Source organism: Notechis scutatus, chromosome Z, assembly GCF_049901735.1.
Source record: "Notechis scutatus isolate UNSWTSFEM ecotype Mainland chromosome Z, rNotScu1.2, whole genome shotgun sequence".
NCBI lineage: Eukaryota > Metazoa > Chordata > Lepidosauria > Squamata > Elapidae > Notechis > Notechis scutatus.
The window spans coordinates 87,522,525-87,537,486 of NC_142025.1; the positions used below are offsets into that span (position 1 = coordinate 87,522,525).

The 14,962-nt window shown below is 39.4% G+C and overlaps 1 protein-coding gene across 1 annotated transcript; it reads right to left on the reverse strand.

Moving 5' to 3' along the window:
* Positions 1-2,773: 2,773 nt before the first annotated feature.
* Positions 2,774-7,577, reverse strand: FZD2 (frizzled class receptor 2). The gene has a single exon (XM_026683643.2). The coding sequence runs from the start codon at positions 7,214-7,216 to the stop codon at positions 5,549-5,551; it is 1,668 nt and encodes a 555-aa protein (XP_026539428.1). The 5' UTR covers positions 7,217-7,577; the 3' UTR covers positions 2,774-5,548.
* Between the last annotated feature and the right edge of the window lie 7,385 nt (positions 7,578-14,962).

Below are 14,962 nucleotides of genomic sequence, written 5' to 3' on the forward strand. Positions count from 1 at the left end.
AGGTGGAATTGCTTAAACTATATTTGTTAAAAAATATTTCATTTTTAATAAACAGTTCAAGCAAATGAATACATCTGAAAGTCTAGAAATATGGAAGCATCTAAGCAGTCCTATTAGACCAAACCAAGGATCCATTTAGTGCCACAATATGAGTCACTAAGTGGATTCTTGATAATCAGACACACCAAATGTAGGGGTGTCTTTTTGTTTGGGTTTAGTAGAGCTTTTTAGGATCTAAATGTTGTACCGACTAGGGATCATGGGACCTGCAGTCTAATGCAGATGGAGAGCATGGGCCATGAAGAGGCCATCTATTATAAGGGGGAGGTACATATTCTCCTACGGTAATAACGCCTTGAGACATTCTTCCTAATCCCACATATGCTACGACACTACTCAGCAGTAAATGAAAGGTTATTTTCTCTGTCAGTGGTGAAAGATGTAATGTTTGTACAGTAGTGAGGCTACTTTGGAAGCATTTGGTCATAGCCATTAATTCATCACCAGGGCTATACCCTGAGAAGAAAAAATAGTTTTGCTGGTTTGAGTCAGAAGGCAGCTGCAAGTATAATGCTGGAACTTTCCCAGTATTACTGCAGTTCTGCCTCACTTATCAAAACACGGGAACCCTTTGTTTTGCATTTTAAAATACATTTCTTTAGCACCTGCAATATTCACGTGAAGCTTTTAAAAAGTTCTTAACAAGGTGGCAGATCCACCTGAAGCATAGAAGGAGAGGACTGAACGGACGTTCAGCCAGAGCTCAAATGCTGGTATGCACACCTGTCATTTCCATCAAGGCCAGACAGAGCAGTTGGGTGAACAATTTTGAGTTGACATTACGCCTGCCTTTATCCTGTATTATGGATTCCTATATTCCAGGGAAAACTAGTCACAGCTTTGCTTCATTCATCTCCTCACAAAATTCTGATCAGCCTTGTTGGATAGGAGTTAGCCAAGCGGGCTTGATGAGATGGACTTTCTGCTTACCCAGACTTTGAAAATGAAAATTCTTACTAACCACTCTTGGGTCCCTATCTGAATTTACAGAAAAATATTGCGGTGCCCCTTCAAGGCATATTGAAGCCTCATGAAGCCAGAGCCTTGCAGAACTGAGGCTTTATTGAGGAGGTAAAATTCAGGCATGGCAGCTGCTCTGCTCAGAGTAGCCTGTCTTGCGATAGGAGTTGGAACTGAAGCCTGGTTAGGAATCCAGTTGTTCGCCAACCCCTCCTTTATGCTATTTCATTAAACAGCACTGGTTGAGTCTTTGCAACTGTGAGTCATTTAAAGAAGGCTTTTTTGTCTGCACGACTGGACAGCCTTCCCGTCTGCCGCAAAGGAATTTCATATTCCATCCCCCCTCTAAATAGCTTTAGGTCTGTAACAGTTTATTGCAGGGAACAAACCCCCACACTCTTGTCTTTTCAATGGGGGCGGGAAGAGGAGAGGAATCCACCCTGCACAGATCAAACCTCTTTGCTCTCATTCCCTGGCAGCTGGGATTCTTAATGTGTTAAGCAGGCCTCTGCTTCACTGGGGGAGAAATCTCCATTTCAAAGCCTGTGTGTCAACTTTAAGTGGGAATGCAAAAATGTCCTATGCAACATACTTTGGGGAGGAGGGGAGGATATGAGTCAGAGATGGATTCATTTTTTAAAAAAGTTAAATTGATTTAAAAAAAACAAAATGCTAGCTCTGAAAAGGTAACAAAAGTGTATTTCCCTCCCCCACCCTTCTTAATTAGCACTGCAAACAGAAAAGGGGGCACGGGAGCCAAAAGAGGATGGGGTTGAATAAGTCGAATTGACCTGGAAAGAGGGTAAACATGAAGGAGTTGGAGGGAAGGGGCAGGAGAAAGAAATGAACTTTAGATATTTGTTAAAATACACACACATATGTGGAAAAGCAATTGCCTGACATAAGCCATTCTGACATGAGATGGTCTTTCTTTTCCATAGGCTTCTAAAACCAGAAGGATTAAATTAAGAACAAAAAGGGGGGGAGATAAACCCACGGCCCCAACATTCCTTGGCAGAGGGAGCCCACTCTCAGCTCTCCTCTGGTCCACGTTGCAATCTTCTGTCCAGAGGACACAGAAAGGGGGAGGGGGTTTACTGAAAGTTTGGGTGTAGTCCCTGCTTGTGTGGGGCAAGCAGCTGAAAGGCCTTTGCCAAAACGGGGACTAATGAGATCCATCTGTTGATGTATTTGCAGGGTTCATAAAGACAGGTTTATAGGAAATGCTGAGAGGGGAAAGAACCATGTAGATATAATCGGGTATTTTTAAAAATGGGGAAAAAAGGATGATAACAGAACTTAGAGCTTGATCCTTTCGCGCAGCAACTGATACCATCTAAATTGGGTTTTAATATGAATTTTAATATAAGCTAGGAAAAAAACAAAACAAAACTGGATCTTGATAAATTAATGGGGAGAGAAAAATGCCCCAGTCTAATAACAATAGGACGGGGGGGGGAAGTGTGTGGTGGGGAGAGACATTTGTAGTTGAAAGCTTTGGACAAAATGTTGTTCTTGAATTCAGGAGCTCTACTGGAATCTGTGGAAAACACCTCTAATTTACAGCCTCTTGCAACCAGATGCTTTGGGGAAAACCCGGTATTATGGCAGAAGGCAAAACACTGTAACTGGAAATAGAGATATTGACATGCTTCATAGCATAGTAGGCAATACTCAAGTACAAACCATATGCAGTGTTGTTGTTACATTATAAGCTTTTTTTTTTTTTTGAAATAAAACCAGATAGAATGTGTTCTTTTTTTTATTTTTATTTTGTCATAGGTGGACACATGTTTACAGCATTCCAGAGTCCATCTGGTTCACTTTAGTCACCCTTTGATTTGGAGCTTTAAACCACACTTTTCTCTGATGAAGAAAGAGAGAGAGAGAGAGAGAGTGTGTGTGTGAGTGAGTGAGTGTACGCGCGCATGCATACAAGCAGCAGTTAAGAAAAATTAGAGGTTTCCATTTCCATCTCATTTTAAAATGCAGGATTCAAAATCGGGAGCCTTTCTTACTTCCTCCCTCCCTCCACTTACCCCTAGTATTATAAATCCCATTTTGCATTATTATTTCCTCAACCAACCGAATTGTTTCCTTTATGGTCCTTTTGATGGAAAAGGAGTAGGAAATTATTTATTTCTTTTCAAAGTTTTAAAACTTTACACCAAATGACACAAAAAAGCAACTAACAGCATTAGCAATACAAAAGCAGTCTTAAGAATGACAATTTACCAAGGGCAGAAGAGAGGAGAGGCCATCAGTCTGCCACAGGAGTGGGGGGGTGGGGGATTTGAAATTTAATGGGAGTTTTTAAAAAGATTTGTGCAATGCTTTACCTTTTTTCTCTTAACTTCTTCCATGTATCCTTTAGCATCCTGTTCCATCTTTAGACTCATTGCAAAGAGTGGTTATCATGCTAGAGAAATGGATGGAATTTGCTAGCTAATTTCTAGGTAGGATTGGTGCGCTTCAGTAAAGCCTTTTAGAAACTTTAACTCAGAAATGGCACTTTGTGTTTCTTTATAAATAATTCTGATTCCAATTCCACCCCAATTCAAATTTATTCAAATATTCTGAAAAATTTAAAGACGTGAACTGTATATTATTTAGAATACTGATCAATCATTTTTAAAGTGAAAACATTAAATTTTAAAACAGAAAACATTTCTTCTATCATGACAATTTAGAGAACAATTCTTAATTCTGATTAAAAAATGCTCAGGATCCAATTGTTAAGATTTAATAAAATGATACAGGCTTGCCAAAATTCTCAACATTTTGGAAGTAAAAAAGAAAAAAATTACAGCAGCCATATCTTTTCACAACTTGCATAACTGATGCAAAATGCATACGTGTGCAGTCATCATATGCAAGGACTCAAAAAAAGTAGAATTTTACCATGTTTGTTTCTAATGCTTTTTCTATAAAATATGGTAAGAAGTTAATCTATCTGCAGTGATTTCCATGGAAACCTTAGACTGAGATTGTTCCTTAGTGTTGTCGGAAATCAATTCCAAATCAGAGACATTTGATTTAGAAAAAATTGATTTAGATTTAATGCTTTTTCATTGAATATATAGTTTTTTTTGCTATTACAGTTGTTTTATTGAATAATAAATTGTTACTTTCTTGTAAGAGACATTTAAAGAAGTTACCCAAACATCTTTCTTTAAGAGCTGTAGTAGAAGTTGAGAAAAGTATACATCCTCAAAAGAAGAAAATTGTAGAAGACAGAAATGTAGTTAAATTTTCCTCCTATATTGGGGAAAACTGATAAAATAAGGTTCCTATGCTTCTCAAAAGACAGTATCTTTCAATTGAAATAAATAATTTCCCCTTAAACTTTCTAAAATGCCACCAAGCAGGTTCCAATAGTAGTTGTTTTTTAAAGCTCTTTTTAAAGATTCTTCTCTTCAAGCAAATGTATATTGATTGCGCTGTGAAATATCAATTGCAGTTTTTAGTTACTTTTTAGAAGCTAAATGGATAGCTCACAAAGAAATTGTTTTGGAGACGGCCGGCCGTTTGAAAAATACTCAAACTGAATTTGCAAAGAACAAATCTGTTTAATAAAGAAAATGTCATTTTAAAAAGCTACCTTTTGTACAAAACATCTAGGAAAAAATAGAAACATACAAATGTAACAGAAAGAGAATTCTGTGGCTTAAGGCAAGAAAAACTTTCTTGGAGGTCATAATTCTCTAAAAGAAATAAACATAAGAAAATCTGCACAGCCAAGGCCCAAATTTCAGCAAAGGCGAGAAGGCTCAGCCATCTTCCCCAAACCCACCCCAAATATATTTTCATAGACAGAACATTACTTGCCAAACTTTCAACCTGGAAAGGAAAAAATGAGGTGGAAGAAGTGTTCCTGGAAATATATCAAAAACCGTAGCCTGCAAAAGGGAGTTGATGGAAGATGTTTAAGGTGGGTTGGGTGCTGAGAGTGATACAAAACCTGGCTCTCATGAAAAGCTTAGGCAAAAATAGCCTATTAAGGGCCAACCCAAACAGCACACACTCCTGGCTCAGAAAGAAAAGAAAGAAAAGAAAAAAGGGGAAAAAAATAAGAGTTCAAAGAAAAGGAGATGAAATTTTATTTTTTTCTATGACCCCTCCATACTTTTTCTGAAAAATAAAGTCCTTGCTGCTGTTCTTTTGTTTTTAAATAGAAATATATAATTAAATTTACAGTTGCTATTTACAATTTTAATTACAAAAAGACACCCTTTAATAGTTAATTAAAAACCTAAAGCAAAGAAGTTTAGAACTTGTTTTAATTAAAATGAGACAGTTTTAAATACTTGGGGTTTTTCTCCTTTGTTTTTCTTTTTTCCTCTCCGATTGTCAGAGGAGTTTTCAGCTTTATGTAGTAAAGAAGCCCCACTCCCCAAATTGCAGGGAGTTTTCCAAAGAACATCTCCCCATACATACAAACAGAATCAGCTCAAGGAGGGAAATGCAGGCAGATCTGATATTTTCTTGAAATTCTGGAGTTGGAAATCTGCTTCCTCCATTTCTCTTCTCAAACAGTAGTCTCCCCGTGTTTGCTGTTAGTTAGCCTGGTATAAAACTTCCTCCAGGAATGAAGGGTTTTCCCAGACCAGATCCAGAAACCTGAAGTGATGCCCACAATCAGCGTCATGAGATACTTGATCATGTAGACAGTGAAGTCAGGGGTCATGCGTGGGGTGTATTGAAGTGGACAGGGAATGGCCAAACTCTTACAGTTTTGGCTAATCCAGCTCCGCTCCCAATGCTCACGGAAGGCCTGTTCATAAAAGTAACAAGCAATAACAATAGTGGCTGGTACTGTATAGAGGACACTGAAGACCCCAATGCGCACCATGAGACGCTCCAGCTTCTCTGTTTTGGTGCCTCCATGCTTCATGATGGTACGGATACGGAAAAGTGACACAAAGCCTGCCAAAAGAAATGAGGTGCCTATGAAGAGGTAGACAAAGAGGGGAGCTAAAACAAAGCCCCGAAGTGGGTCTATGTTGTTAAGCCCCACAAAACAGACACCACTGAGGAGATCACCATCAATTTGCCCCATGGCCAAGATGGTGATCGTTTTGACAGCAGGCACAGCCCAGGCTGCCAAGTGAAAGTATTGTGAGTTGGCTTCAATGGCTTCATGTCCCCACTTCATGCCAGCTGCAAGAAACCAAGTGAGGGACAAGATGACCCACCAGATAGAGCTGGCCATGCTGAAGAAGTACAGCATCATGAAAAGTATGGTGCAGCCTTCCTTTTTGGTACCCTGTACCACTGTCCGATAGCCATCATCTTGGAAACGTTCGTTGCACACCACCCGTTCCTCCAATACAAATCCTGCAATATAGGCTACAGATACCATGGTGTAACAGCCAGAGAGGAAGATGATGGGTCGTTCTGGGTAGCGAAAGCGCTGCATGTCCACCAGATAGGTAGTGACAGTGAAGAAAGTAGAGGCACAACATAGAACAGACCAGATGAGAATCCAGATGCGTGCAAAGTGAATCTCCTCTTGATTGAAGAACATGTGTCCATCATTCTTGGTTGGTTCACATGGTGCTGCACAATCTTTCTCTCCAAGAAACTTGTAGTTGAGGTAGCTGGGCACTTTAAGGACTCGTGGGCAGTGGAAAGGATGGTCCAGAGTGGCATAACGTGGTGGCCCAGCAGTACCCTGTCCAGCAATTGGAGTGGCACTTGTAATCAATGCTGGAGAGCCACCTTCCTCTGAATGATTCTGCCCTACACAGATCTGCTCTGCCCCATGGCGGGGAAAGTTCTCACAGCGCAGTCGTTCTGGCCATTGGAAGCCAAATTTGTTCATGAGGGCTTCACAGCCTTGGCGTGCCCTCTCACAAATGGACCGGCAAGGTGGAATGGCTTGCTCCAAGACAGTGCACACAGGAGCATACATAGAGCAGAGGAAGAATTTGAGTTCCGGGGAGCACTGGACCTTCACCAGAGGGTAAAACTGGTGGACCTCTAAGCCAGCATCCTCTTGGCTGGTATGTCCCAGCAAATTGGGCATGATCGTCTGGTTGTATGCAATGTCAGTGCACAACGGAATGGAGATAGGCTGGCAGAAGCCATGATCGGGGATAGAAATGCCCTTCTCTCCGTGGAACTGGGCCCAGCAGGATCCCAAGAGCAACGGCAGCAGCAGGCAACGGGCCAAGGACGCGTCGGCAAGGCGCATGGTGGTTTGCTCCCCGTCAGCTCTTACGGATACCCGAGCGCTTTTGTCTCCTCCCCAGGACGAGCTGGGATCTGTCACTTGCTTCGGGGACCCTAGTCCTGGCAAAACTTTTTGGGATCAGGCTCGGAGAGCTGAAGGAGGCAAAACTCCACTCACCCAGCGGGAACTCTTCCTTGCCGCGCGTCTCTCCAAGCGCCTTTCGCTTCCCTTTGTGTCTTCCCTCCCCAATTAGTCTGTTTCAAAGGAGGGCCCCCGGGCTGAGTTAAGCTTCGCCCAGCCTTCTCCTCTTTCTCCTCCCAACTTAATCAATTCCAGGCCGGCCCCTTCTCTCCTTCCCTCCTCCCGCCCGGCCGCTTGCATCTCCATCAAAGAGATGCCTAACCCCCTTCCCAAAATTTATTGTCGCCCAATCAGATTCAAATTCAGGGACCAGCCCTCGTCCCCTCCTTCCTTCCTGGGATTGGTCAGCCACCTCGGGGTGGGGGAGGAATAAAGAGATCACGAACCCGAAAGCCAGATTTGTTCCTGCCCTGGTATCCTATGGCTGTTTTAAAGGAGAAATAATTTACCTTGGATTATCATTATTCACCTCCAGTCATAATTAAATTATTAGTAGGCAGATTACCTTAGTTGTACGGCAAACTCAACTCCCTCCCCCTTCCTAAAATCTAATAAATAACGTGTAAAGGCAGCCATCTCTTCCTTCTGCAAACAATTTCCAACCAAAACACCAAAAAAAAAAAAAAAACCCTGCCTGGAACACACGCTAATGTGTTTCACAGGAGGTTTTTTTTTCCACCCTCCTATTGCCTGTGTTGCTTTTGTTTCTTTAACTAGTGAACTCCCTGGTATTTTGTTTGGGGGAGGCCTCTGTTTAAAACTCACACAATAGATTAGTTGTTATTATCTAGGTAGAAAGATTATTTCTTCTACCGCATATCTTTTCTGGCTGGTATGAGGGAGAGACAGAGGAGAGAACGTTCTGCTTATCGTTGCTCTTCAATAAACAAAACTACATGTGTGGCTTAGAGGCTTTTCTATTTGTATTATTTCCTTATAACAACCTGAGGTTTTCAAAATTAGTTCCTTCAGATTAAATATTAGCCTTTGTGATGAGAATGGAGGGTGGGTGTGGGTAATCCAGCTCCTGTTTGAAAACATTTGTCCATCCCTGGTTTTAAGGCTTATTGTTTCATGGGTTAACATTCCTCACCATCAGGAAAGTTTCTTAGCATTCACCTTGCATCTTTCTTTTAACTTTTACTGTCTTTGTCTTGTTTTGGGTTTCCAACAAAAAAATGTCCATCCCATTAACAGCCTTCTAGATATAGGGCTAGCTGGTTTTCTGGTTTGCGAACTATGTATGTCTAATTTCTTTCTTCACTTTTCACAGACCATGGGTTTCCATTTCAACTCTTTCTTTTTTGGCAGCTCTTTCCTGAACCAATTCCTGATTCGTTTGTGCCCTTTTTAAAGTGCAATGCCCAGAAGTGGACATGGTACTTCAGCTGTGGTCTAACCAAAGCAGACAATGGAACTGTTACCTCCTGTGATTTGAATGCAATACTGCTGCTAATACAGATTATAATTAGTCTGACTACAGTCAAGTATTTTGACTTAAGTATTTTGACCTGTAGAATAAAATGCTCCAACACTGTAGAGAGAATCCAAATAGCAAATGCCCCTGATGCCAAGTATAAGTGCAACCTAGCTCGGCAGCATTTCAAAAGTTACTTCAAACCAAAAAAAAAAAAAGGGGGGGGGAAATAAATATATTCTTAACCAGAGCAGTACTACTGATGCTAACTGCCAAAATTAGTTCAAAAAGTGACCCTTGCAATATGGCCTATGACTATGAATGGGGTAGGAATAGTAAGCAAGAAAGAACTGGAAGTGCAACGAGGACTGAATTCGATAGTCCTTAGTGAAGAGAGGGAAAGTTGTGGCTATTTAGGAGCAATGTTAGGCAGAGCAACTTGCAGTTCAATGCTGTGCTAAGACTAACCATCTAACCATAAATCAGTTGAAAACTAACTATGCCATTTGAAATTAACTGCCTGATTTGATAAGCAAAGTGTTTGGCTGATTTCTCAGCAATATTATCTTTCTTCATTTACACATAATCTTTCTGTTGAGTTTGGCTGTTTAAGAAGACTACAGAGATTGGATGAAATGGTTAACTGCTCTGATTCCACCTATTACTGGCGACTGGACTATATACCAATAAAAAATATTTTGAATTCAGGGTCGAAATTAGGGGTGCTCTATGAGCGTGGTTGTTTCGTTGCAGATGGTACTAGCACTAATGATATTATCCAGTTTGAGTAATGAAAAGTCTTCAAGAAAAAAACTCAGAGAGCACCAAGGATTCCTCACTGGACTACATCTCAAATATTTGGTGATGAAGCTTAATAATTTTTTTACATACTTGGGATATTATTTTCATGTAATTATGGATACCTTAAACCTATTGCAATTACTGGGGATAAGATCAAGGGGACAATCAAGATTAATACTAAGTGTGGAAGATCAATGAGTGCCTGCCCAAACCCAGGTTTTTCTCTGGAACAGAAATAGCACTATATATAACATGTACAAGACTTTCTTATCCTTGCTGCCATTTCTAGTCATGAAAAAAATTAGGACTCAAGGACAGTGGAACTGCTGTTGGAACTACTAGACCCAGAATATATTAAAGTGAATGAGTTGAGTCTCTCAGAAGTGCACAGAAAAGTGACACAATCTATGAATATAAGTGGTAGTGACTATAAATGACATAGCCTATCTGATCAAAACCAAAATTATATCTATCTATCTATCTATCTATCTATCTATCTATCTATCTATCTATCTATCTATCTTTGGTTATTCGGGTTCTCTCCGCGTAAGATTGGAAGTATCTAGGCAATGTTTCGATGAAGTTGATACTAGATACTTCCAATCTTACGCTGGAGAAAAACCCGAATAACCAAAGATCCACATACAAATACCCGCCACATACAAATACCCGCTAGAATGTTGTGAAAGCTGCAAACAAAATATGTTCTCAAAAGTATAGGTAATTGAGATATATACAAGCAGCAAGCAGCAACAAAAGCTCAATAGGCCTTATATCATCAGAATTGAGAAATCAATAACTTACTTCTTATAATCTCTTAAAATTTAATTTATGTATTTAGATTCAGAGTATCTGATTGTAAGATGCTGTGGATAGATATCAGTGATGAAGAATTTGGACCCAATTCTTGATTAAATAAAACAGTCTGTTGCTTTGCAACTGTTCTTTTACAATCCAGAGCATAGCAGCCTGAAATCTACTTCTAATTGCCACTTACTTAAGACTTGGATCTATGCAGTATTGGTGAGTCAAAAGGGAAAATAATGTGGAAACAGGAAAAAAGTACGTACAATTCCTCAAATGCTGAAAGCACCACAAAGCCTTGGAATTAGACAAGTCCTGTACCCATTGATGGCTACTGAGTTGAATCTGCCATATAGCTCCTAAGTTTATTGCCATGATATAAAAACTGATGGATCAAGTAAAATGTATTTCTCTTGCTTATCTTTTTTATCTTTTATATGCACCAAAGACAAATTCCTTGTGTGTCCAATCACATTTGGCCAAAAAAGAATTTTATTCTATCCTCCTTGTACTTTTATTTTTAAAATGGTAATTAGTATATGTCTAACGAAGAACTGCTTCAAAATCTTTATTCCCAGCCAACCTAAATCTCTGCTTTCCCCCTTCTCTTGTTTATCAAATTTTCAGAGACTGCCTCGACACGTCCCTGAAGTTTTCTTGGCAAAGTTTTTCAGAACTACCTCTTTTCTAAGACTGGCAGAAGGTGACTGGCCCAAAGTTGTCCAGCTGGGTTTGTGCTTAAGACAGAATTAGAACTCTTGCAGTCACCCAATTTCTAGCCAGATGTCTTAACCACTACATCACACTAGCTCTCCTCTGCCTTCTCTTTACCTTCCCATAATCTCTTGTAAATGAGAAAGAAGGAGTTTGGCTCTTTAAAAGAGCCCTTTGAATACAGATGCTGTTCCTCACTTATAATTGCCCCCTTTTCTTTAACAAAGAAGGCCCATTACTATTCCTTTCTTTCTCGGGGGCACCTCTATGCAAAGACAGTCTTTCACACATTGGTGTAAAGATTTATTTGGTGTAAAGATTTATTTGGAAAGCACATAATTTAGACTGGAAAAGAAGGAGGCTGGACATAATTATGCTAAATTTAGGGGCCATTACCAAAGAGATCTGAAAGGAACACTGATTGCATTTTAATTACTGATAATGTTATGTCGGAATCTTTCGTGCCTGTTGAAGAGGTGGGATGAGGATCTGAAAGGCAATCCAGTATTATCAGAAGATAAACTATGGGTTGGAAAATATGCAATTATGATTCAATTATTAAATAATTATGAAATTATGATTGATTAGATATTAAAATAATGTTTAATACACTAAGTTGTAGTTGTATATAGTGAGATGAATACCGGTATATAGTTTTAAACATCTAGCAGTTTTAGTCCGCACTTAAGAAACACTTCAATCTTTTTGAAATTTTAAAAAATAAAAAGAATAATACATATTTTATTAATTACTCATTATCATGAAGACTGGATTAGATCCAAACTAAAGACATATGGAACTACACCCAGTTGAAATCTAGACAGATTGGTCAAGAAAATTAAGTCCAATTAATTTTCTACCAATAAATAATTTAGTGAGTCTCCTCTTTTGGGGAAAAAAGTGGGGAGACAGATTGACTCCTAATAAAACATGTCAGGATATTTCTACAGGCCTAGAGCCTATCCATAGGGCTATTTTCTTGTATAAGTGCCACTAAAGCAGATAAATCCCACAATCAATTAATTTAGCCCCTGAAGTAGGATATGCCAAAACTCTTTCTCCTTTCCCATGGCAGTAAAAAATGCAACAGAAATAAATTAATAATTTCAGAACTTTCTAAATCAGCCACTTAGCAGATGCACTATGCCTGCCTTGTTTTATTACAAATGTCTGGTGGAAGCTTTATTTCTGATCAGAATTGGTTTTCATATAACTCCTGTTCCCTTGCTTGCCCTACAGTCTCTTCCACTAGGACCCTAAACTGGGGTAGAATCTGGTATGTGTAATAGGATCAGGCTGTAGCCTTTCTTTCTGAACAACTGACCCTAAGCCTTTCTTCCCTTATCTCTCCCTTTCTCTGCCAACTTAGCCTCTTCCTTTCCCTTCCCCCTCCTGCCATCTTGGCTTACCCTCAACCTCTTATCTTCCTGCAGTTGTAATTCTTCCCCTGTCATATTTCAAGTCCTGCTCTTACTTCTCTCCTGCCTGACCCAAGGCTTTTATCTGGGCCCATTTTCCCCTGAAACTTGATCATTACCTTCTACTTTGTGCTATCTTTCTTTCCTCCCACTTTCCAAGTTTTTTTCCCCCCCCAAACAGCCAGCACCAAACTAGGCTTTTGTCCCTGGTGTAGCTGACCCCAGTAAAGCTGCTTCTGTGTTCTTTGAAACTTTGCTGCCTGTTTTGTTTCAAGCTATTCGTGATTGGTTTTTTTTTCATTTAAAATAACCCGGGCTGGGGCAACCTGATCCAATTCAAACTAATCATTCTTCAGTTCTACATTCCTAAAGACAAATGAATTGCCATTCATGACCACCATAAAAGGTAGGGCTACTTCTGATACAAAATAACCAGGAAATAGGACCAGAATTCTTCAAATGTTCTATATGATGTCAGATTCTCCTCCCCCCACCTCCCACATATACACACACATTTTCTTGCTAGTGATATTTAATACTCGTCCATTATTGCACTGTTTCTTGATTGAGGGGAGGACCCTTTTGTCTTTTTATTGCAAGCATAATAGTGTAAGAGCAATGTCTTATTTTGCAAAACTGACCTGATTAAATGCAACAATAGCTTAATGCTGAATTGTATCTCTGATTACTACTTTTCACCTCCAGTACATAATAAACCAAGATCAAATTAAGAGCCTGATCTCCAAGCATATAATGGGAATCCAGATGGAGAAATAATATCTTGAACACCACTCTTATTGCAATTAATACACTCACTGTTCCTGCATTGCTGCAAACCATAGTTTATTTGACTAGGGTTTATTAAATAAACTGCAATTGGGTAGTTTCCACTACACTTTGGCTTAGCTTGTTTTATAAATCTAGCCACTGTCAGACTAAACGTCTCTCCACTATGACCAGGCTACATCTGAATATAAAAGAAGCATGCTGAAACTGCAACATGAGGCCCCAAGAACAGAAACATGAACGTTATTCAACAAAATGGTGTTTTGTTTTTGTTTTTTGTTAAAATTAGTTACATCACTTTTACATAGGGATGGACAGGTTTCAACCATGTTTAATCTACTGTACTTCACTTCCACCAAGTTAGAGACAGGTCAAAACTGACGTACTTTTCAAGCGTGCTATGTAGAGGCAGCAGTCACTATAGGTTCACACAACATTTCAAGCCTGAGGCAAGCCAGGACAATTAGTAAGAGTTAACCCAAATGGAGGATAGGCAAGCCCATTTGCTGAGCAGTATGGTTTCCCGTAGAAAGAAAAAGTACTCATAGAAATACAGGGAGTCCTTGACTTACAACTGTTCATGTAGTGACCAAAGTTACAATAGCACTGAAAAAGGTGACTTATGTCCATTTCTCACACTTATGATCTTTGTAGCAGCCCCATTTTGATCATTTAAATGCTTGGCAATTGATTCGTATTTATGATTGGTGCTGTGTCCCAGGCTCATGGGATCACCTTTTGTGACTTTCTGACAAACAAAGTCAATGGGGAAATTTACTAACTTATCAACTGCATTGATTCATTTAACAACCGTGGCAAAAAAAAAAAGTAGTAAAATGGGCCCAAACTCACTTAACAAATGTCTCACTTAACAACATAAATTCTGGGCTCAATTGTGGTCATAAGTCAAAAACTACCTTTGAGCATATTGGGGTCTGTAGTATGGAAAAAGAATGTGATCCTTTCGTGCAAGCAATTCTTGTAAATAACTTTCATTTCTGCATTTCATTTAGGCAAAAGAAGAAGAAAAACTATTGTTATTAGAAGAATTGATCTTTTGCAAAACAGAGTTTGAGTTCAGTTCTACTTCTTGGAACTGAATCACAGACTGTATGTTGCTTCATGTTGCTGTTTTATGTGAAACTTTCAGGAGTTCTCCATTCTTATTGTGGTGAGAAAAAAAAATGAACTGGCATAATACTGGAACATTCTTGCATTCCATTCCATCCTGAACTGAGGCTTCTTGGCTGAGCATCCTTCTGCAGTGGGCTGGGCTGCCTTTATTCTCCTCTTCTTTTTATCCCTGGGGCAACACCAACCCACAGTTACATACTCAGCTGGGTTCATGAAACACAGAAAACCCTAATCCTAGATTAACAAATCACAATGGCATATTGCCTCTTATGGTATATTATTAGCATGAAGACATTACCTGATTCACACAACATGCTGGAACAATAGCTGTCTTCACCTAACACCATAATGCTTCAACTAACTGAATTCATTTTAGACGTATTTAATGTTTGTATGTACCTATCCTTGATTGTCTTTAGAAACTATCAAATATCAAAACCAGAAACCAGCATAGTGACTGTCAATCTGGCTTCCTTTTTGTACAAAACTTAGAATGAGTTGTAAAAGGAAAGCAAGCATTGTAACGACTTCTTTCTGATGGAAGTAATCAGA

Bases quoted from the DNA above. Each gene is read 5' to 3' on its own strand.
- FZD2 (XM_026683643.2), bottom strand. From the start codon at position 7,216: ATGCGCCTTGCCGACGCGTCCTTGGCCCGTTGCCTGCTGCTGCCGTTG.